Source organism: Amia ocellicauda, chromosome 3 (assembly GCF_036373705.1).
Source record: "Amia ocellicauda isolate fAmiCal2 chromosome 3, fAmiCal2.hap1, whole genome shotgun sequence".
Lineage (NCBI taxonomy): Eukaryota > Metazoa > Chordata > Actinopteri > Amiiformes > Amiidae > Amia > Amia ocellicauda.
Window position 1 is genome coordinate 25,018,382 of NC_089852.1, and position 22,715 is coordinate 25,041,096.

The 22,715-nt window shown below is 43.8% G+C and overlaps 3 protein-coding genes across 3 annotated transcripts; all 3 read right to left on the minus strand.

Annotated features, from left to right (window-relative positions):
- Positions 1-97: 97 nt before the first annotated feature.
- ifi35 (interferon-induced protein 35) lies at positions 98-4,916 on the minus strand. Its single transcript, XM_066698648.1, has 10 exons — positions 4,795-4,916; positions 3,931-3,980; positions 3,586-3,675; positions 3,322-3,480; positions 3,093-3,209; positions 2,680-2,818; positions 2,267-2,373; positions 1,929-2,115; positions 1,427-1,533; positions 98-1,142 (listed from the first exon to the last, which is right to left on the minus strand). Exons 2-10 carry the CDS (start codon positions 3,940-3,942, stop codon positions 942-944), a joined length of 1,119 nt encoding a protein of 372 aa, XP_066554745.1. The 5' UTR covers positions 3,943-3,980; positions 4,795-4,916; the 3' UTR covers positions 98-941.
- A 5,970-nt stretch (positions 4,917-10,886) lies between these two features.
- Positions 10,887-13,801, minus strand: rpl27 (ribosomal protein L27). The gene is made up of 5 exons (XM_066698649.1): positions 13,698-13,801; positions 12,726-12,808; positions 12,254-12,423; positions 11,218-11,328; positions 10,887-10,975 (listed from the first exon to the last, which is right to left on the minus strand). Exons 2-5 carry the CDS (start codon positions 12,804-12,806, stop codon positions 10,927-10,929), a joined length of 411 nt encoding a protein of 136 aa, XP_066554746.1. The 5' UTR covers positions 12,807-12,808; positions 13,698-13,801; the 3' UTR covers positions 10,887-10,926.
- A 766-nt stretch (positions 13,802-14,567) lies between these two features.
- Positions 14,568-21,887, minus strand: rundc1 (RUN domain containing 1). Its single transcript, XM_066698650.1, has 5 exons — positions 21,249-21,887; positions 19,305-19,463; positions 18,975-19,173; positions 18,733-18,828; positions 14,568-18,580 (listed from the first exon to the last, which is right to left on the minus strand). Exons 1-5 carry the CDS (start codon positions 21,642-21,644, stop codon positions 17,715-17,717), a joined length of 1,716 nt encoding a protein of 571 aa, XP_066554747.1. The 5' UTR covers positions 21,645-21,887; the 3' UTR covers positions 14,568-17,714.
- Positions 21,888-22,715: the final 828 nt, after the last annotated feature.

Here is a 22,715-nt window from a genome sequence, read left to right on the forward strand (position 1 = left end):
CTATATCGAGCCCTGCACTATGGACATCCCCCAACAGTGCCACAAATATATATATATCTTAAATCAATAGCTCTAATAAACCACTCTACAATTTAAATGAAGTCACACAGTTTTACATCAGCACTGCTTTTATTGATTCCACTGTCCATTACAGTGAACAAGAACATAATGTTTATTGATCACACGAGATGCTCAATTTTTCAAATATCCTCCTTAAAGTAAATTTTATACGATTATAATATTCTGCCATCCAATATACTCATGTATTCGATATACTCATTACGGGCTAAAACTGTAGAAACATATTTAAATTGACCAGAGATCTCCCATCTTCTGTAAAGATGCAATGAGGGAAATGTGGTCGCAAACATTCCATACAATGCAATTATTTTTGCCCAAATAAATGTAATCCAAAAAAAGAACTACTAAGGAATATAAATGAGAGACACCTTACACCTAAGTTATATAAGTTGAAACTTTTTAGATTTTATACTAATGCAGATTGATCATGAAAATGTGAAGTCCAAATCAGGCAGCATAGCTGAAAATCAGCCTTTCTGCTATATTATATTTATTGAGATGAGAATCCTTTGTAACATGAGGAGATTTGAAATACAGTTGATTCCTGCAGATACCTAAGTACAGTACAGGAACTGTATCCACTCCAGTGAGAGAGGGAGTTTATATTAAATAAAGTAATACATGTGGTAGAGTACATGTTTTAGAACGGAATTGATCATAATCATAGGTCAAGAAACATGGTACAGATAACCAGGCACTGGAGTATATTCCTGAGGAGAGTCCAAGGCAAACAAGTATCACTGCAGATACATAGGAGACTGCACAGTGAAAAAGTGAAAAATGTTAAATTACTGAACATATTTGACTTGCTATGCTTCAGAAGACACCTCCTTGGCGAGACAATGGCACAACCCTCTGGCTCATGAGCTCTCGGGACAGTCCTCCTCGAAGACAGCCAGCGTAGTCTTGCCTAGTGGGTTGTATACGAAGGCGTCCACTTCCCCCCCTCCATTACTGCTCTTCTGGAAGTGGATCTCCAGGTTGTCCTGCATGTTGTCCTCCTCCATGATGTCCGGGATACCCACCAGCTGGACTGTCCTCCTGGACTCTGACATCCGAGTCTGTGGGATGGACACAGGGGGACAGGGTTCTTTGGTGGCATTTCTTGGTATTTTAACCTTGAGGTCAACTTTTACAAGCAATTGTCACCTCAACATTTTGACACTTCTACTTTTGTCAATATGAGCAACGTTAACTACTGTGTGAATATCCAAGTGTACACCTGGCACTTCCTCAATCAATTAAAATCGTCAAACAATCGTCTAGGCCCATTTCACATCCTAATTACCTCCATGGTAGCTCCTTATCTCTCCCCCTCACCCCTCTCAGCTCTGGTTCTGCTTACCTGTAATTTTGTGATCTCCCCGTTCAGGAATGGAGTCACCTTCAGCTTGTTCTTCTTCCCGAACAGTTCCACATTATAGGTTTCCTTGCTGGTCAGTCCCTTTGCCACTGAGAAGCAAACATAATCCATCAGGTGCCGTGGCTGGGGGTGGGAACGATCCCAGGCCAAATCAACACAATCTCAACCAACTCTTTCTAAAACGCTGACTGATATCAATATGTAAGCTTTTTTTTTGTATGTTTTCTAAACAATCCCAAACTGAGCAGCCAGATGGGGTGACGACATGCACAAAGACTCTGGAATGTTTGTGGTCAAATGTAAAGTTTCTTGGAAAATCAGCCCCCAAGAGTTGTAAGGAGTTGGTAATTTAAGGAGATCTATAAAACCCTGTGACCGTCCAGGGCTGAACCGTTCTGCCCTGTGGTCCTGAGAGTCCCCGGCTGTGATCCTGCACTCCGCCTGTATCACTCTCCCTCGGACCACCTGCCCTTCTCAGGCCTACCTGAATCTTCAACGAAGGTAATGACCACGTTCCCGGAATCGTGCATCATTTCAGAGCTGTCCACCTCGCCGCCACCGTTCCTTCTCTTGGAGAAGTACAGCTCCAGTTTGTCTAGCAGTCGCTCTTCCTCAGAGTTCTTGGGGAGGTTGGAGACCAGGACCCGTCTGTTGCACACGTGGGTTTCCATCTGATCACACACACACACACACACACACACACACATACACATACAGACAGATACACAGACATGGATTGTGTCATTTGCAGTGGGGGGAAATAATGTGTCCACTCTAGTTTCAGAAAGGTGTGTTTGTGGATGCGTGAGGGAGGTGCTATACCTCAATGTGACTGGGCATCAGGAGTTGCACTGGCTTGGCCTCCAGTCGGATGCAACACTCCCCCAGCTTGACGTCATGGTACTTCATGCTGAGAATCTTCTGGGCAACTGGCAGAATCAGAGGCAAAGATTCACATACAACCTCATCACCTCCTGGATCACCACAGCCTCCATCACTATTGGAGGTGACACCACCTGCACAGCCCTGGTACAGTGTTTTATTAACCCAACAAGAGTCTAATTCAACAGAACTGCTCAAAAAGTCGAAGGATAGGAACATTTGTCAAAAACATTAAACAGGCCATGGTAGAAAATTATAATTGTGTCTGGGGTGTGCCTGATCTATCTCCCTGCTCCTCCAGGAGGGGAGTGACCGGCTCCATCAAATGTGATCGTGGCTGTTCGAAGTCACACCTTCTTCGTCCTCAAAGGTGACCAGCGCTGTCCCGCCCTCCATAGGGTACTGAATCTGGGGTTTCATGTCAAAGCTGCAGGACCCTGCCCCTGTCACTCCAGTGAAAACCACCCTCCTCTCAGGCACTGCAGTGGTCACCTGTAAGAACCGCAGCACAAGCAAAGAAGGTTGTAGCTAAGTCAGGGACAGCGGAGGACCCCACGAATTAGGATATTTTAATATGTCAGTGTATTAGAGTGTACATAACTCTGTGTTTGTGTAGCAGTGTAACTGTGTCTGTCAGACAACTGGGCAAGTGTATCATTGCATCACGGTACCTGCGTCTGCTGTCGGTGTTACAGTTTATCAGTGTACATGGGTCTGTTGCTGTGTGTCAGTGTTGCCGCGCGTGTGTTTCGGTGTGTCAGTGTACCTGAGTCTGTAGTTTCAGCTGGCGGTTCAGCTCGTCCATGTGGTTCAGCTCCGCCTGCATCTCCTCGATGTCTCCCAGCAGCCTCTTCTCTTCAGCCTGCATGGTGGCCAACCTCTCCTGTGACCGGAGCACAGGGGGCTTGTCAGCACTCACACACACAAACATGTAAATGCAGACCCAGCTAAACAGCCAAATTACAGTACAATAAACAAATAACCCAAGCACACACCTTGTCTAAGTCGAGGCCCTTGTCTCTGTCCGTCTCCTCCTCCAGCATGGTGTTCCGGATCTTGCTGGAACGCTGGCTGAACTGCTCAGTCATAACCTGCAGGTGGTCCCTGGCTTTCTTCAGCTCATTCTGGTCAGTCAGTGCCTGCTCATAGGACTCCTTCAGACAGACAGACAGACAGACAGATGTGTCAGAGCTCCACAGGCCTCCACGGATGTCTAAAGATGCTAAAGATGTCTTCACACATAAAGACACCACACAGACCTGGTACTTTTCAATATCCTTCCTGATCTTCGCAATCTGAGTTAGCTCAGAGGAGAGGGGCTCCCCATGATTGCTGACCAGAGAGAAGTCCTGGAAAAAGAAGACCAGGGGGTCAAATGAAACCTTGCATAACTATGAGAACAGAGCATCTTTATACAGCTTAAAAATAAAAAATACAAAAATAATAATGAAAAATTGAAATAGTACAATATGATTGGGGTTAAGGTAAGTTTGAATTAGGGATGGTAGTTGCTGGCTGTACTTGGTCACTCTTATCATAGCCTTTTACAGTGAAAATACAATGTTAAAGAACAACAACGACAATACTAAACTTGAACACTTTACCTCGTCAGACATCACTGGACAATGGATAGGTAAATCTTCCAAATCAAGGTCTGTGGAAAGAAGACAGAGCAAGGTGAGGTGTCTGGCATGACCATACTGGCTTTCTGGATCACATGCCAGGCAGGCTAGCTTCTTTTGACTTTGAGGAGGAAACTCTGCTACCTTTTATTGTGTATGATACAAACTCCTAGAGGCTTCCTTGTACTCTCCTGTACATGTTGCGTCTGTCAGCTAATACAGGCAGAAAACCATTCCCTGTGCCATAAGTGCTGTTTGTGTATACACAATTCTCCACATACATGTACTCTGTGTGTACATATTAGCTACATAAAGGAGCTATTTAATCACGGCTATAGTAATTTTAAAAAAAAGTGATTTATATTGTAACACGTAGTGGCTCAGATCACGTGTCAGACTGCCCCACTTTACTGGAGTGCCATTTAAAATGCTATGTTGCAAACATTTATTTATTTTAAATCTTATGTTCAAAAAGATATCTAAAACTTTCAAGGTGCGTTCATCAGCTTCGTGCTTCGGACATTTTGCACTTTCGTTTTCCGGCGATCAAAACAAAACCGTAAAAGTACAAACAAACATAATTGTACAATAACAGCTCATTTGCGTACTACATCTCTGCAGTGACAGGTGTTGACTAGTGGAGTTTTTGTTTAATGCTTAAAATAGGTAAGTATATAAATCTCCATCTGTCTTCCACTGATGCACTGGTGAACACCTCTCCACCGGTATAAGAGCTCTGTCTCGCTCCCTGATTCACACGGAAGCAGAAAAACTATCGCTAAAAAGGTAATACAGGATAAAAGTCACAAAAGTATTGTGGATTTATGTCATGAAACGAAGACTTACTTTCCGGGCTACTTTGTGCTGCGATCTGCTCTGCGATCTGCTCTGCAGTCCTTTCACTTTCGATTCAGTGACGAAACGCATCTGCGTCCTGCATTCACAGAAAATGAAAGCACTTTTTTGTTTTGCTCCTCAAGAGAATTGTCTCAAATTGTTTACAGGACATCGGATGTCACTACAATAACTGTTACTCTGGATCCAGAATTAATTGAACCCTTAAAGCGCCATTATTATTTTAAACCCCAAGGCTTAAAAGATGTCAGAACTCTGAAACCCTTTTTTCAATCTTTGCTTTGTCAAGCAACTAGTTACCAACAAAAAACATAATTTGCTATGATTTTTGTGTGAATGTGGAGGACTGAAAAAGTAATCTCTCGCGTGTGTCCATTTTGATCACTTGGAAAAAACAATACCGCCTACAGGAACTTTACCATCTTATCTAAGTGTGGGCTGTCATCTAGGTTCCAGTTGCATATGAAAGATGGGATTTTTTTCTTGGTTTTGAAACATTAACTGGATGCTAAATATTTATTTATATTTGAGAGTTATTGTAGCAAAATATGGGTACAACTGTAGACCTGCAGAATGGAGACCAATGGATGAAATAGAAATCAAAGCTCCAATTGGCTTTCTGCTACTTGCAATCTAGAGTAAAGGCAAACATGAACCCATCCTGTGGTGCAAGACAGAGGGAAAGCCTGCTTTTATAGCAATACATAATAATAATAATAATAATAATAATAATAATAATAATAATAATAATAATAATAATAATAATAATGTTTGGCCCAGATTCACCATCATCCTCTGATGTATGCTGTCAACTCTTCACCATGACACCAAGGTTGAGGGTGACTAGCTGAAGCCAGAGATCCAAGAGTAGCATTGAAAACCTTGACCACCAATCTCAAGATGAAAACCACCAGGAATAAGTGCAAGAGATGCCCCTGGTTCTTTTCTATAACGTCTGATGTTGCTGCCACTGGCATCCCATCCTAGGTGTATTCCTGCCTTGCGCCTTATGCCTGCTGGGATCGGCTCAGGTTTCCCCACGACCCTCACCAGGATAAGTGGTATCAAAGATGATTGGATGGATGGATGGATGGATATTGCTGCATTTATCATAAGGTTAGGAAACTACTCAGAGTGGAAGAGGTCTTATGGAAGTCAAAATTGCCAAATCTTGAGCTTGGCAACACCCTCATAATGCCCCACGTGAGAAGGAGAGCTGTGACATCTCCCTGCCTGCAATGCTCATCTTGGGAGTGGAACATCCTCCAGCTGAGAGGGTCCCACACTCTGCTGCTAGGCTCTGGTGTTTCCTCTGCCCCAGTAGCAATGACAGAAAGTTTGGAAATGTCTGCCATGGCTGTCAACAACAGGATACAAGTAGTAGTTTTACCTGTGTTCAGATCAGTGTATAAATGTTTTGTTGGTAAGTCATGTTTACACACACACACACACATATTATATATATATATATATATATATATATATATATACACACAGACGTGTAACAAATTAAAGGAAAAACCTGAATAAATGAGTGGTGGAACATAACAAATGTCTCCAAACAGGTGTACTACATGATACAATTAAGCAATTAACATCATTTCATGCTCTGTGGCATGTATAACAATACTGAGCAGGCCCAGTTGACCTTGATTTTGGATCAAGATGGCAAGAGGAAAGGATCTAAGTGACTTTGAAATAGGTGTCATTATTGTGGCGCAAATGGTAGGAGCTTCATTCACAAAGATGCTCAACTGACTAGTGTTCTTGACAAGTGGGTGAGTGCATGTGTGGCAACACCAAGAGAACAGTACAGGCCTGAGGGGGTCCAGAGAATCTGTTATGCTGTGGGGGACACTTTCCTGGCATGGTTTGGGTCCACTTGTCCCCTTAGAGGGAAGTGTCACTGCAAATCATGACAAAGTTATTCTAAGTGATAACCTTTATTCTGTAGTGAAACATTTCTATCCGGATGGGAGTGGTCTCTTCCATAAAGACAATGCCCCCATCCACAGGGCATGAGGGGTCACTGAATGGTTTGATGAGTATGACAATGATGTGAATCATATACTATGGCCTTAACAGTCAACAGATCTCAACCCAATTGAACACCTATGAGATTTTGGACTAATGTGTTAGACAGTGCTCTCCATCTCCATCATCAAAACACTAAATGAGGGAATATCTTTTGGAAGAATGGTGTCAATCCCTCCAGTAGAGTCCAGAGACTCGTAGAATCTGTGCCAAGAGCATTGAAGCTGTTCTGGTGGCTTGTGGTGCCCAACACCTTATTTATACACTTTATGTTGGTTTTTCCTTTAATTTGTCAGCTGTCTGTATATATATATATATATATATATATATATATATACACACACACACACACTCACCTAAAGGATTATTAGGAACACCATACTAATACTGTGTTTGACCCCCTTTCGCCTTCAGAACTGCCTTAATTTTACGTGGCATTGATTCAACAAGGTGCTGAAAGCATTCTTTAGAAATGTTGGCCCATATTGATAGGATAGCATCTTGCAGTTGATGGAGATTTGTGGGATACACATCCAGGGCACGAAGCTCCCGTTCCACCACATCCCAAAGATGCTCTATTGGGTTGAGATCTGGTGACTGTGGGGGCCAGTTTAGTACAGTGAACTCATTGTCATGTTCAAGAAACCAATTTGAAATGATTCAACCTTTGTGACATGGTGCATTATCCTGCTGGATGGGTACATGGTGGTCATAAAGGGATGGACATGGTCAGAAACAATGCTCAGGTAGGCCGTGGCATTTAAACGATGCCCAATTGGCACTAAGGGGCCTAAAGTGTGCCACGAAAACATCCCCCACACCATTACACCACCACCACCAGCCTGCACAGTGGTAACAAGGCATGATGGATCCATGTTCTCATTCGGTTTACACCAAATTCTGACTCTACCATCTGAATGTCTCAACAGAAATCGAGACTCATCAGACCAGGCAACATTTTTCCAGTCTTCAACTGTCCAGTTTTGGTGAGCTTGTGCAAATTGTAGCCTCTTTTTCCTATTTGTAGTGGAGATGAGTGGTACCCGGTGGGGTCTTCTGCTGTTGTAGCCCATCCGCCTCAAGGTTGTACGTGTTGTGGCTTCACAAATGCTTTGCTGCATACCTCGGTTGTAACGAGTGGTTATTTCAGTCAAAGTTGCTCTTCTATCAGCTTGAATCAGTCGGCCCATTCTCCTCTGACCTCTAGCATCAACAAGGCATTTTGGCCCACAGGACTGCCGCATACTGGATGTTTTTCCCTTTTCACACCATTCTTTGTAAACCCTAGAAATGGTTGTGCGTGAAAATCCCAGTAATTGAGCAGATTGTGAAATACTCAGACCGGCCCGTCTGGCACCAACAACCATGCCACGCTCAAAATTGCTTAAATCACCTTTCTATCCCATTCAGACATTCAGTTTGGAGTTCAGGAGATTGTCTTGACCAGGACCACACCCCTAAATGCATTGAAGCAACTGCCATGTGATTGATTGGTTAGATAATTGCATTAATGAGAAATTGAACAGGTGTTCCTAATAATCCTTTAGGTGAGTGTATATGTATATATATATATATATATATATATAATGCTTGGATTATTGGCCACAGACAATTGCTCCTTCCTGACCGATTCTTCTCTAGTTTTGCGTTTTGCTAGTGTCCTTGTCAATACTGGTAGCATGAGGCGATACCTGCAGCCCATTCAGGTTGCACAGGTAGTCCAGCTCCCCCAGGATAGCATATCCATATGTGCCATTGCAAGAAGGTGTGCTGTGTCTCTCAGTACAGTCTCAAGAGATGGGCTGTTACACGAGGAGAGCTGGACAGGGCCGTAGAAGGGCATCAACCCAGCAGCAGGACCGGTATCTGCTCCTTTGTGCGAGGAGGAACAGGAGGAGCACTGCTAGAGCCCTGCAAAATGACCTCCAGCGGGCTACTGGTGTGTATGTTTCTGACCAAACTGTCAGAAACAGACTCCATGAGGGTGGTATGAGGGCCCAACGTCCTCTAGTGGGACCTGTGCTCACAGCCCAGCACCGTGCAGCTCGATTGGCATTTGCCAGAACACCAGAATTGGCAGGTCCGCAATTGGCGCCCCGTTCTCTTCACAGATGAGAGCAGGTTCACACTGAGCACATGTGACAGACATGAGTCTGGAGATGCTGTGCTGAATTTTATGCTGCCTGCAACATCATCCATAATGACCGGTTTGACGGTGGGTCAGTGATGGTCTGGGAAGGCATATCCTTGGAGGGTCACACAAACCTCCACGTGCTAGCCAACAGTACCCTGACTGCTGTTAGTTAATGGGATGAAATCCTCAGACCCATCATCAGACCTTACACTGGTGCAGTGGGCCCTGGATTCCTCCTGGTGCAGGACAATGCCTGGCCTCATGTGTCCAGAGTGTGTAGGCAGTTCCTGGATGACAAAGGCATTGATGCCATTGACTGGCCCTCACATTCCCCAGACCTAAATCCAACTGAGAACCTTTGGGACATTATGTATCGGTGCATCCGACGCCACCAAGTAGCGCCACAGACTGTCCAGGAGCTCACTGATGCCCTGATCCAGGTCTGGGAGGAGATCCTCCAGGACACAATCCGCCGTCTCATCAGGAGCATGCCCAGACGTTGTCGGAAGTGCATACAGGCACATGGGGGCCATACACACTACTGAGTCAAATTATGAGTTGTCATAATGAAATTCACACAAGTTGGAATGGCCTGTGATTTCAATTGTTTACTTTGAGTTTCGGTGTGAGTTTGAATCCAGCCCTCAATCAGTTGGCGATTTTGGTTTCCATTGACCGTTACATCATTTTGTTCTGAACGAATTACACAATGTACTGTAAAGATTTTGATCTTTAATACATTTCGTTCATGGAGATCTGATTTAAGTGTTTCCTTCATTCTTTTGAGCAGTGTATATAAACTATGGAAACTATGTGAGCTTTAAAAGTATAATACATAATGAACACAATAAAATTCAAGCATATTATTTCTACATATTACAAAGAGCACTACTGAATCAAAATAAAAAGGAAGATCAAACATCAATATCTTCAAACTGCAACAATGGGCCACCCCAACGGTACTGTTATCCTGTAATATTGAGCATCACAATAAGCTTCATTTTGATTTTCTTACTTATGTACCAACAGCACTTGCTGTAGTTCACCAGTTACAGACACCACAAGAACTTACTACAAATATTGCACAGTGGGAAGAGAAAATCCCCAGCAACAAATAACAAAACACTGGAGTGAGGTTTATGTTTTAATTTTATTTTGGAGCCCATTGAAGAGTGGGAATTCCAGGCCTCCTCAGTTAGTCAGACACAGGGCCTTCCTCCAGCAGGTCACGACCTCCCCTACCCGCAAGGGTCCAAACCGGCAGATTCCCCACTTCGAACGGATTCGTTATAGCATTTATGACATTTTCAAATTAAAAACACTTAATGTATTATTTTATTTTACTGACATGCAACATTAGCCTTGCATATACATTTTCCCCCCCCACACGAATAAAGAAATCATTCTTCAAAACCAGAGTCAAATCAAACCACACAAGCTTCTGAAGTGCATTCAGACTGATGATGCCCCTTCCACAGGAATGAAGTGTAGAGAACCAGATCCATTTAGCTTCACTTCGGTTATATTAAAAATAGGAACTAATAATTAGTGAAAGTTGAGAATCTGAAGTGAAGTGAAAGCACATGAGTCAGGAAGCCAATTTTCTATTTAACAGCACATTAGTATTTAACCAATTCTTATGGTCGGTTTTGCTTTTAGGAAACCTATCCACAATTTCAATACATTTTTGAAAGTTTAATTTCATTCAGCATAAATTGTTGTGGAACCTCATGCAATTGTCCTGTAAATACCCAACAGTTACTATATATAGTGCCTTTCGTTCCAACGAACACAAGAAAATGGTCGGGCTGACTCACAGCAGCTTCTGCAGCACTCTGGAACCAGAACTCTCCCTGTTCAGATCATGAAGTGGGGCAGTGCAATGCAGTTTCCATAATCAGACAAGAGGCCAGGCTTGGGCTTTATACATTTATTATTGAAATATCGATGCAAGTTTAGAACCGAAGCTTCTGGAAGAACCATTTGTTCTTGCCGGTCTTGTATCTGCAGAAGAGATTTACAATTAATGCATTCTTCCCGAAATGGTCAAAACAAACCAACAATGCAGTTCTGAACAACCCCATACACTTTTGCCCAAAACAAATTTGTTTATTCTAACAAAAATAAAAGGGTAGAAAACAGACATGCAGTTAACAGCTTTCTATTGTATTAGACTATTTCCACTTATCATTGAAGACCAAATAGCAGCTCTGGTATAGAGTGGGCAGCGTTTCCCCATTTCTTACCTCTCCTCGAATTTGACCTTGGCTTCTCGTCTGGCTTTGCGCTTCAGAGCAGGGTCTCTGAACACATCCTTGTTGACGACGGTTTTGTCCAGAGGAATATCGACGGAGTATCTGAGCAAAAACAAACAAAGCATCGGCTATAAATCTCTAGAGTCATGGAACAAAAGGCAGCATCTCAGACTAATGAAATGTACCTAGTAATTTTACAATGCATCGCGTGTGATTTTAGAAATGCATGAGACTCGCTCAACATATCAAACCGACACCTAAATGGTAACATCAGTTCATGAAAGTGTTTATGAACCAAAACATCTTCAGTTGAACTTAAAAGTCGATGCCAATATTGAAAATGTAATTTGCTACCACTGCCAAAAGTGACCGAACAAAAAAAATTGACATTTATAAAAAAAAGTTTTCGTTAAGAGTCCAAACAGAACTATAATCAGGTGACAATTTGATATGAACAGTGGATTACAAATACAGGATCTGATGTAGCCTTAAGAGTCTAACACGAGGACAATACCCCTGCAGTTTGACTGAAACAAGGGTCTTGAATTTACAGACATTTCTGCACAAGTTTCAATATGAAGCACAGAGGTGACTACTTTTGCCAACCAGGCACTTTAACAGTGACAACATTTTTGCAAAGAACAAGGCCCCATAGACGTCCTGAACCTAAGGAGGATTAAACTACAATTCATTATTGCAAACCCAAACCATTAAATCACTACAGCCCAGTGGTATATTTCTCCTCTTATTTGTATTAATCTCTGTACATAGGCAGTCATATATTCAAGTGAAGAAAGGCAGAACATGAGCAGTATAATAGCCACTGAATGGTCTTTATCATGGTAAACATGAATTCTAACCCTTTTTTCTCTTAAGGATGGGGAAGGTTAATCTTTTTAATATAGTTTAAGGACAGGGGAAAGCATTTTTTTCCCCGACTCATTTGGGTTGCACTTTCCATCTCTTGTCCCAAAAAAAGGGTCAGGATACCTTAATCTTTCCACACTTGGTACTACACAAGACTGACCTGGTGGGCATGAGGTGGTTGTAGTTGTAGACCTTGACGAAGGCCTTGATCTTGGACCTCTTGGCGACCTTCTTCTTGCCCATGGTGGTGGTCACTTTGCGGGGGTAGCGGTCAATCCCGGAGACCAGCGCGTGGCTGTAGGGCCTGTCAGAGGTGCCGTCGTCAATATTCTGCAGGGAAAGACGGCAAAGACTGATCTCAGGAACCGGGTTTCAAGCAGAACAAGGACCCACAGGGCTGAACTGAACCAGAGCAGAGCTATACTTAAAGAACAGATTTGCATGAAGGAAACTTACAGTAGACAGCAAAATTAAAGAGCAAATATTTTAGCAGACCGTAAAACTCGAGAGACCCTGAGATCATGACTGGATACACAATATCTAGTAGTAGGGATTATGCTTTTGAGGACACTTGGGGAGAAGTTGAAAAGGCAGACCCCCCCAATTAATGTGCATTTGAAGCTTAGACTCACCTTGACTATGACAGCCTTGCGCCCAGCATAGCGCCCAGCCAAAACCATGACCACCTTCCCGGGTTTCATAAACTTGCCCATTCCTGTAAGCAAGGGAGCAAAACCCACAAGTCAATGGAGGCACCGCAAGACAGTACAGGCAAGGATCCGACATCACTCTTCATAATGAAATGATCGTCCATTCACGCAAGGCAACCGACGTTATCAGCTTAACAGCAAGGTGTACAAAAAATAACTTGGCTAATTACATACTAAGTGAAAGCGTACTGCCGTTTTGAAATGACAAAATGAATGTGTAGTCAGCAAAGCAACTCCATCAAAAGCCAGCTGAAGCCACTTAATATAAGCAACACGTTAACGATGTATTGTCATACGTTAGTCAATAGCACACGTGTAGGAATTCCGTACATGCGCCATTAACAGGTATAACTAACATCGCAATCGGAAGTCACGTCCAACATTTACAACAGACGCAAAACAACTACGATACATCGCATTAGTATCGTGAACACAAAGAAGCAGATACCATTAAAACACGCATTTAGTATTTCAACACCGTAACGCCTCATTTACAACCCCGCCACAGTATATTAGTATCGCAATAAGGGTGAACAGGCCGGTCTGTATGCATGGGCACTACAAACACATGAAGACTCAAAGGGGTATCTTTACACGGTTAAAGCGTCATGACAAGAACGACCTTTAGAAAATGTGCGATCGGTACACAAATAAAAGGAAATACGAAGCTTAACGACTGCATACGCTGCCATATTTATAAGCAGGACTCGAGTCAGTGGACACCGGCGCTCCGGTTAATGTAGTGTATCTTTCGACCATCAACCGTAATCCAACAAATGCAACATCCTATTTAATCGTGTACGTGTGTATTAGTACCAGATACTGTTCAGATAATCGTATTTCGTTTGGTTATTAACGATGGAGAAGGATTATATCGTGAGAAACTCTACTCACTGCTGTTGCTCAATGGCCGCCGCTTTCAGTAAAGGAAGTGCAAAGGGTCTCGGCTGACCTTTCACACCAACTACAGATGACGCCACTTCCGCCTCCGCTGACACAAATCACACGGGTGCGATCAGATCGAGGCTGCGGCGGCAGGGTTCCTGTATTGTTGAGCTACTAGCAAATCATTACATTGACAGTAGGTTGTATGAGGAATCCCTTAGCCTAGAAAATGTGGCTTCAAACACAGATTATTTTACCACTTCTATTTCCTCTCACAGCTCCTGGATGGATGTGCACCACTTTAAATTTAATCACTCTAAATCAGGGGTTCCCAATGTCTGGTGATGGAGGGCCAATTTCCGGAGGTTGCATGGGATGGGGGGGCCGCAGTAGAAAATTAACCACGGATGAAAACTAAATATGTCCCAAATCATACCTTTTTATTTCCTATACATTTCTGTTAGGGAACATTTATGAGTTTTAATTGTTATTTTATTTCCCCCAAATTACATGTGCATTTTGTAACAGAAAATGTTCCGAAAGTCTAAAAATATAGTAACGGTTCAGAAAAGGGGTGGTTGAAGGCTTGCTTTGGGGGGCCGCACCAAACATCCTCGACGGCCGCACTTTGGGAACCCCTGCTCTAAATCTTTTTTCTTCTTCTTCTCCACATTACAGGAGCATTACTGTAATACTGTTGCAAGCAAGTGTTCTGGAAGATTTACAATGAAGAAACCAATAGCTTTGTTGCAGACAGTATCTTACTATTTTATAGTAACTTTAAATAAATGTTTTCCATGCTTATTTTCGGTCACATATCAGAAAATAAAGTTAGATAAAGTGAGAGAAAAAACACACAAAGAATCAGGACCCAAGTGGCACAATTTATCATGTGTTTAATTAACAGTAAATTGAGACAGTAACCTTAAATGACAGATATTCAAACCAAATAGGCTACATCTTACATTTACACAGTACTGATCCTCCCAGACATGATTGATCTATACATCTCTCTGTAAGAATAAATAATATACATTTCACAACTTGAAATAATCGGGCGGAGCAATATGTCAAACCCTGTTTTGGGACTGGACAACGAACTGCTACAGCACAATAACATTCAGGGAGGAAGACTGACTGACGACACACTGCAGCAGGAAGGAAAAGACAATTCACTTGAATGAATCAATGTATGTATTGGGCAACATCACTGTTGATTTGTTATAAATGCTTACAGAATTCCACCTGCAGTACAGGAATACCCATTACAGTGATAGTTTCCCATTCCAGTTTGTGAAAGTTGTGAGAAGCACTCAGGAATTCAAACACTTCCTGCTGCATTCCAAAGAATGTATTCAAGATTCCCCATTGGATGACAGAATGCAAAATGTGTTCTGCATAACTTGAAAAATAACATTAAAAATAATGAATTAAAAAGTTTGACGTTCATTTGGTGCTTAAAAGCAGCAAAGCTCCAAAAAGCTTTAGAGACTAAAAGAGGTGTGTGGAGAAAGGAAGGGATTTTGGGTCCACACATAAAAATCATCAGACATAATAATAATAATAATAATAATAATAATAATAATAATAATAATAATAAAAAGTCAATTTCCTGTGCCAGCCCACAATGCACGTGTAGATGCATACTTGCGAGTCAGAGCATTGTAGTTTTCCGATTCTTTAACACCACATTAATCAGAAAGGGTGGTATTGAGCAAGGGCACAATGGAGAAGTAAGACTTGCAATTTAAAGTGTCTGTGCATGTTTTCACTGGCTTACATGATCTGTCTGAAATCATACTTTAATTATTATTATTATTATTATTATTATTACTATTATTATTTAGTCAGAACAGTTACAAATCAGAACTTGATTTGTGTTATACAGCATTCACCAGTATTACATTCAATTCTGTACCTTGATATGTATAAATACAATTTATAAATACAAAATATTCACTCTTTACCCATTTTAAAATCAGAAGGATCCTTTCTCTTCGATTATCGGTTTAAATCACATGCAGCATATATAAAGACTTTCAATATTAAAAAATATGTTGTTGTTTTTTTGAATGAAGAAAGAAGCAGCTTCTCACAGCGTTGTCAAGGCCGCACTGAGACCTCGCAGAATGTAATGCCTCCCATGCTCTGAAATGCTCTGAATTTAATCTCTATAGGTTTCAAAATTCCATGGGCCTTAAAAGTTATATAACAATAAAAACTGTAAAATAGGAGCAGCAGAGTGCCGATCTGATGACTTGTGTATAGATGCACTAGTGGATTTTAACCTATAGATTTGTGTGGTTATACATTCAGACTTGTAGTGCAAGACATTGTAGTAATGGTAGTGCGGTAGGAACACACACAAGACTCCCCTCGAACCACAGTGTCTTGTAGACTAGGGATATATTCAATAACTTTCCCTTGGCTTGTCTGTCTGTGCACCTTTACTCAATAATTGAACGGCAGCACCTGTTATTGGCTGAAACAGAGTTGTTTCCCTTTAGTGTTTTCTTGTATCCTGAGTATAGAGAACAGTATCTGGTCCTCAGATATGCTCCTCGATGGAGTTATATTTGTATTTAAACCATAACTGCATAAGACCTGGATGGTAAAGGGGTCAGTTAAGCAAGTACGTTCAACAGCCTACGAAGAACAAACCCAGAAGGATAAGGAAGTTAAATCCTGTGCTACCTTCTGAAGCACAATATTCTTTTGTGTATGTACATGCTTTCAATGGATCCCATATCTGTTTGTATTCCTTGATGTACTACCTCTTGGAGCCAGCAAGTGTCCTTTTCTGTTCATAAAACACTTCATAGTTTTCTACACTGGGGCACAAATTATTTTTGGAGCCCGTGCAAATGCAAAAATATATAAACAAATCTGGCACACCTTGTCAGTGGCCTGGAGACTGTTTCTTGCTGTGATCCTTTTTTGGGCAATTGATGTGATTTTAAGGATTGTTGTAGAAAAGCCCGGGTAAACAACTACATAACTCTGACCGGGTCCAGTGAGCATGACCTATATTACTCCATTACCTCTAAAAAGTTCAACACTTGGCAAACTATTGCTAGCCATATTTTCTGGCAGTAATTGCCGAAACTTGTCAGTACATCACTGGCGATGCCATAAAAAATTAATGGCAACATGACATTTTTTGCATGACTCTAAACAGTTATATTTTGTATATATATTTTTTTTTTTTATCTTAGCTCTTCAGCCTGCCAATTGGAAACAGAAACCTTAAAATAAATGTTAGAGCATGTACATTATGAATATGAATAGCCTCTCTGACTCTCTCTGCAATATTACAATCGGTCAAACTAATCACGCTACACCAGGCAATTGTTCTGCTAGCAATGAATGTCAAGGGACTTCCAAGGAATACAATTCAGTACATTATAAAGTGTTGGATTGGACTGCAGCTACCTAATGAAGTGCTACAACAATAATCCATCATTAATGATATGTAACCATTACATAAGGTAAAAGTGTCAGAATTCCAATGCTTTCTCTTTGATATATATGAATGCAAATGTTGGAGATACAATACAGTGTAGAGCGATCGATGGGCTCTGCATCCAGGTAGAATTACTGCAGGTCTTTATACATGATTTGGTTGTCAGCTTCAGATGGGATGCATGCAAAATGACTTGAGAAGGAACAGCTTCTGAAAAAACTCTCATGAAAATGGAGATACAAAAGAGCAACAGCATCATTGGAATGTGAAAGCTTCTGTGGAGAAAACACATCAAACCTGAGAGCTACTCCATGAGCAAGGTGCCCTCAGAATGGCACTGGATGAGCAGAGGCTAGCTAACAAGGCTCCATCACGAATGGTCAGCATGTTTCAACCCACCCAGGGCTGGACAATGAAAGCACTTTTGAGTCCAAGATTAGTAACCTGCTGTAATTATAATGCCGTGGGTCCTCAAACTGAATCGTTCCTAACAGCAGTCCTGTATGATGGCCATCGCTGACCCTCATTCGGGACAATCCCCTCCCAGCCCTCAAACCCCAGGATCAAAAGGCATCTTTGATATTCTTGAGCTGACGCACAGCCAGATCAACGGGCAGGTTGAACTTGAGGGGGCTGAGGCGGCTGAGGATGTGTAGTGCGCTCTCGAAGCCAGTCTGGGCCATGTAGCTCCAGGGCTGGTAGTGGGACGACACCAGGCCGCCCGCCTTGCAGATGAGGTTGAGCCAGGAGACCAGGCGCTGCTCGTTGAGGGCCACGCACACCAGCGCTTTGAACTCCGAGTCGGCACCCCTCTTGAAGGGGTCGTGCTCACGCAGCACCTGGTGGATGGCCCACAGCAGCGACTGTTTGGGGGTGATGGTGACTCTGCCGCCCCCCACTGGCAGGCTAAAGGACTGCGAGAGCTTGCGGGCGGGCGACTCCACGAAGGCTGGACCATTCTTGGCGTTGTAGTACTTGACAAAGAGCTCCCAGGGGTGCAGGGTCTGCGGGGAGGAGCTGAAGGTGGGCAGCAGGCAGGCAATGGGCGCCAGGACCAAGCTCATCCCCTGGGAGGGGGAGTACAGCCCGTGGGCCAGCAGGTCTCGCAGCGCCATAGCCAGCTCTTTGCGTACGCCGGCTGTCAGCTCGTCCCGGGGCCCCCAGGCTGGGGCACTGCAGTAGCTGATCACATGCTCCTCCACAGGCTGCCGCCGCAGGGCCTGCTGCCTCACCTTGTCCACCGAAGCCTCCAGCCGCTGCAACAAGGGCCCGTATTCCTTCCCTGCCTCATTCTGCGGCCACAGCCCTTGTGGCATCTGCCCCGCGGCGCAGCCAAACTGGCTCACCGCGAAGATCTGCAGCACCGCCAGCGCCCGGCGCATCAGGTGTAGCCCCGTCTCCCGCATCTGCCGCGCCTGCTCCGGGTCCACTGGAGAGAGAGGGGCCATGTACTGACCATCAGCTTATTCCAATTACACAATCAAACATGCAACAAACACACAACAATCATCATGGAAACATGTTAGGCTCCTTTTGCCTTTAGCAGACACACTTGTCTGAAGTGTAAACTTTGACACTGACCTTTCCTGTTTCCTGCTGGGCCCCTGGTGTGGTGGGTGGCAGCCCCTGCCTGCTGACTCTGCTCATTCCCAGGCAAGACAGGGCTTCCCACTTCATCTGTGAAGAGAGAGGAGCAGTCAACCCATGGTCAGCATGCTGGATTAAGTGCTGCTTTTGAAAGTTCAGCTGATCGGGGAGGTAATCAGAGCCCCTGCTGTCAGGGGACTGGTAGATCAGTATAAGAGCTGTGACGGCCTCAGTACCTTGTATGAAGCTGATGAACATCTCCAGGTCCCGGATCTGGGTTTTGAGCTGGTCCACCAGCTGCTCCTTGACCCGCGCCGGGTTGACGATCTGTGCGATGGCGGAGTCCACCCTCTGCCGCAGCTCCTCGGGGGACAGCTTGCCGATATCCTCGTTCAGGTTCACATCCAGCTTTTTGATCAGCTCGTCAATTATCACCTGGGCATGGGACGCGCGCACACACATACACAGGTCAGGGCCCACCCACAACGCTCAGACATGAGACACCGTTTAACTAGGACAATGGGGCAATAGGACAACAGGGCAGTGTGTCAGTGCTCTGCTCTTACCCTCTGTCTCTCCATGACCATGGACTGGGGTAGGGAGTCATAGCTGCCCTCTTGGTATGCGAATCTCTCCAGGTCATCCAGCTGTGTCTTCAGCTGGATAATCAGCTCCTTCTGCTTCTCCCTCTGGGCCTCCAGTCGTTCCCGCTTCTCCCTCTCGCTCTGGGGGTGGTGGGGGAACAAGGTGCATGCAGTCAGGGCCAGGCACTGCAGCCTCCAGGCTCCATCTTGTTGAAATAATTTAATCAAGCTGGTAGATTAAAAGATCTTCCTCATCATGACCAGAAACACAGGCTCTCTGGATTGCACAGGTGATCTGCACAGATCTTAAAACAGATCGGAAATGCCATTGCAAGATATTGTGGCAGATCTGGTTTACATAGACCTGAAACAATGAAGTACTGTTCTAAAAAAATTTTTTTAACTGCTCCAGATGTTTTGAGTCAGAAGACTGCAGCAGATCGGGGATTAATAGAGATTTACTCAGGACATTGCCTTCTTGGCACAGCATTTATTATATTACTATGCTATAATGAAATTTCCATGCAGGAGTAGTCAAAAGCCATAAAAAAAGGAAACTGAAATACACAGGGTCATACTTACCAGTTCCTCCTGAAAGTAAAGCGTGTGAACGAAGAGGAAAAAAAAAATACTATGAATTTCAGATACTATGAATATGATCGTGACAATCCACAAAAATACAACCACAAAGTAGGACACCTTTGAATTTTGAATACATTTTAAAATGCAGACCTGCATTTGTGAAGATTTGCATATTGCTGTCAGCTGGAGCTTGTCAAGAAATTCCAGCTATTTCAAGGTATGCAAAATACACTGCTGGTGTGCTGTGTAGGTTTTGCGCAAGGGCTCAGGCCCATATTAAACTGGTGCAGCAACTCAGGCCAGCAGATACATATCCATATCAATGTCAGAGGCAAGAGGACTATGTCGGAGGTGCTGTTTATGACATTCTATTTGCAACTCATTACTAAGATAAAAGGTCTACAACTGGATGTGCATGCACACTGTGGCAAACGACCCCCTTTAAGACCATTACATACTGCCTGCATGCCTGACTGACTTGCACACTACCTGAATGACTAAAAGCGGAAAAAAGGTGCTCAGTCCAGGGCAGCTGGAAGGCCTGGGTAAACAGCAGTTTTCATATTTTCTTTTCACAAAGCTCCTCCAATTCAAAGCTAATCGCCTGCATCAGCAGCTGGTCGCAACGGCAATAGACAGCAATGGTAGTGACGTCAAGTGTGCAGTACAAATTAAGAGACAGTGTTACGAGCAATAAGTTACCATGCTTATGCATTCAGCAACCGAAGAGTAAATGAATTATTAATCTGCTTGTTTTCCATTATCATTTCATAATCCGAACCACGATAAGAATCGAGTGTGTCCGGAAAACATCGGTTTTACCCGTTTTCAACCCCACACTGAAACCTGCACAACAAACCACAGAAGCTTTAGTCAATTGCGCACTAGTAGTAATTAAGTGCTTTGTTTTGCACCAATTCTTGACAGCTTGGGCACTAATTATGCGATCACTAGTCTCTTCGTTGCAACTGACCCTTTAAATCGGTTACGACCTAGATTTTGTAAGACATCACTGGTATTTAATGTAAGATGTATTTTGTATTAACCACGTCAGTTTCCTTTGATGGGGAATAGAAAGGGGACAGTTTTCTAAGTGTGTAATTAAGCATACAGAGTGGTAATAAGAATGATAAGAATTCTAAAGGCGACGTTTGTGATTATGTTCATATTTACAATAACAGGTGGCGCTCAATGATGCCCGACCAGCTGGAGTCACAGCTCGGCAGTAAGACCGCAGTAGGATAATGCTGGAACCATTCAACGTCAGCCTGGATCTCTGGCTCTGTTTAGCGCTTTATTTCTAGGAGCCTCAATGGCAACGGAGACACAGGTCTGCTTCCTTACGGAGTTCTCCAGCAGCTGCGCGTCCTCCCCCCGGCAGCCCAGGACGTGCGGGCAGCCGCGGAAGGCGAACTCCTCCAGCTCCTGCAGCAGGCTCTCCTTCTCCTCGCTGCGGGCGCCGACGATCTGCTTGAGGCGGAACTGCACCTGGGCGAAGTGCGAGGTGAGGGCCAGCAGCGAGGAGTTCAGCAGGTCCTGCTCTTCCTCCAGCTTCCGCAGCCTCGTCGCCATCTCCGCCGCCCCCGAGCTGCTGCGCCGGGGCTCCGGCAGAAGCGCGTCCCTCTTCCCGGCCGCCGCATCCTCATCCTCGGGGCTGGCGACGGCTCCCACCGGTGCCCAGCGCTCCCCGCCCGCGAAGACCGGCTCGCTGTCCGACGTTGACAGCTCCTCCGTGGACATGTTCTGGACGGCTACAGTGACAGTTTAATTTCAATGCACAGTGTCAGTAATATCAGTAATAGCAACACGTCCTATGCTATTGTATTCTTGTGGTCGCTAATCCACAAGCAGGTGCAACGCCATCTTGAAGGAAGCGGCCGCTGGAGGTGACGTCAGCGAGTGCAGGCACCTCCTGCCCAGCCCACACACAGTGATGCAGCCCGGGCGCAGCGCTGCGCTCCACTCGCTCCATCTCTCTGACAACGAGCCGTGTAAAAACAGCGTGCTATCAATTGTATTACACCCTGTTGTCAAACATGCTCCGAATGAGTGAGGGACACTGCTGTTTTTAAGCTGGAATGCACATAGATTTGACAGTGTCACTCTTCCACATCTCTCCCCCTTGCCTTGGATTTAAATGCTTATGCAACATTATGATCCAGGATAATCCGAGGAAGCACTGTCACTAGGATAATTTCAAACATACACAACCGCGTTTTATAATGTTCACTAGAAAAACGCATACTTTTTTGGTTTATTCTCTGTATGTCATCAGCTCCAAACTTTAAAAATCATTATTATCATTATTTTACATTATTTCATGACAGGAAAATAGGGAGCCCTCATACTTTGATTGTAGCCCACATCTGAACACACCTCTCTCAAATATAGGGACATCTTAAATTTAGATTAAAAGAAAACTAATTACAAAGCAAATATGCACCTCCCAAAAATGAGAGGCCATACTGCTTAGGGTTGAACGTAAAATTGAACACTTATGGATTTCTCAATGTGAAGTCTAGGGTTTTCTAAGGGGACCACCATGCACTTTTACCAAGGACCCACCTCTACCAGCATTCCATTTAAAAGGTCCTCCATTTTGATGACATCGACTTTGCAGATAAACCCCATCATCTGAGTGCCAAAGTGTCCTAAGCAGCTGCCACTTCATGGAATGTTCTATGTCTATGGTAGACCACTGTTTTAAAGAATTAAGGGCGATAGCCAACTCGGGCAGCCAATCAGCAGTAAGGGAGTTAAGGGTCCCAGGGGTGGAAGATGCAGGGATTGGCTGGAGAAGTCTCTAGAAAT

What these genes read in the sequence shown, in the direction of transcription:
- ifi35 (XM_066698648.1), bottom strand. An exon ending in AGCTGAAACTACAGACTCAG is followed by an intron (nt 2,819 to 3,092) that starts GTACACTGACAC and finishes CGGTTCTTACAG; the next exon opens with GTGACCACTGCAGTGCCTGA. An exon ending in TACCTTCGTTGAAGATTCAG is followed by an intron (nt 1,534 to 1,928) that starts GTAGGCCTGAGA and finishes TTTGCTTCTCAG; the next exon opens with TGGCAAAGGGACTGACCAGC.
- rpl27 (XM_066698649.1), bottom strand. Translation starts at nt 12,806, where the DNA reads ATGGGCAAGTTTATGAAACCCGGGAAGGTGGTCATGGTTTTGGCTGGG. An exon ending in GCAAGGCTGTCATAGTCAAG is followed by an intron (nt 12,424 to 12,725) that starts GTGAGTCTAAGC and finishes CTTTCCCTGCAG; the next exon opens with AATATTGACGACGGCACCTC. An exon ending in AACCACCTCATGCCCACCAG is followed by an intron (nt 11,329 to 12,253) that starts GTCAGTCTTGTG and finishes GTTTTTGCTCAG; the next exon opens with ATACTCCGTCGATATTCCTC.
- rundc1 (XM_066698650.1), bottom strand. Translation starts at nt 21,644, where the DNA reads ATGTCCACGGAGGAGCTGTCAACGTCGGACAGCGAGCCGGTCTTCGCG. An exon ending in CGCAGCTGCTGGAGAACTCC is followed by an intron (nt 19,464 to 21,248) that starts GTAAGGAAGCAG and finishes CACCACCCCCAG; the next exon opens with AGCGAGAGGGAGAAGCGGGA. An exon ending in GTTCATCAGCTTCATACAAG is followed by an intron (nt 18,829 to 18,974) that starts GTACTGAGGCCG and finishes CTCTCTTCACAG; the next exon opens with ATGAAGTGGGAAGCCCTGTC.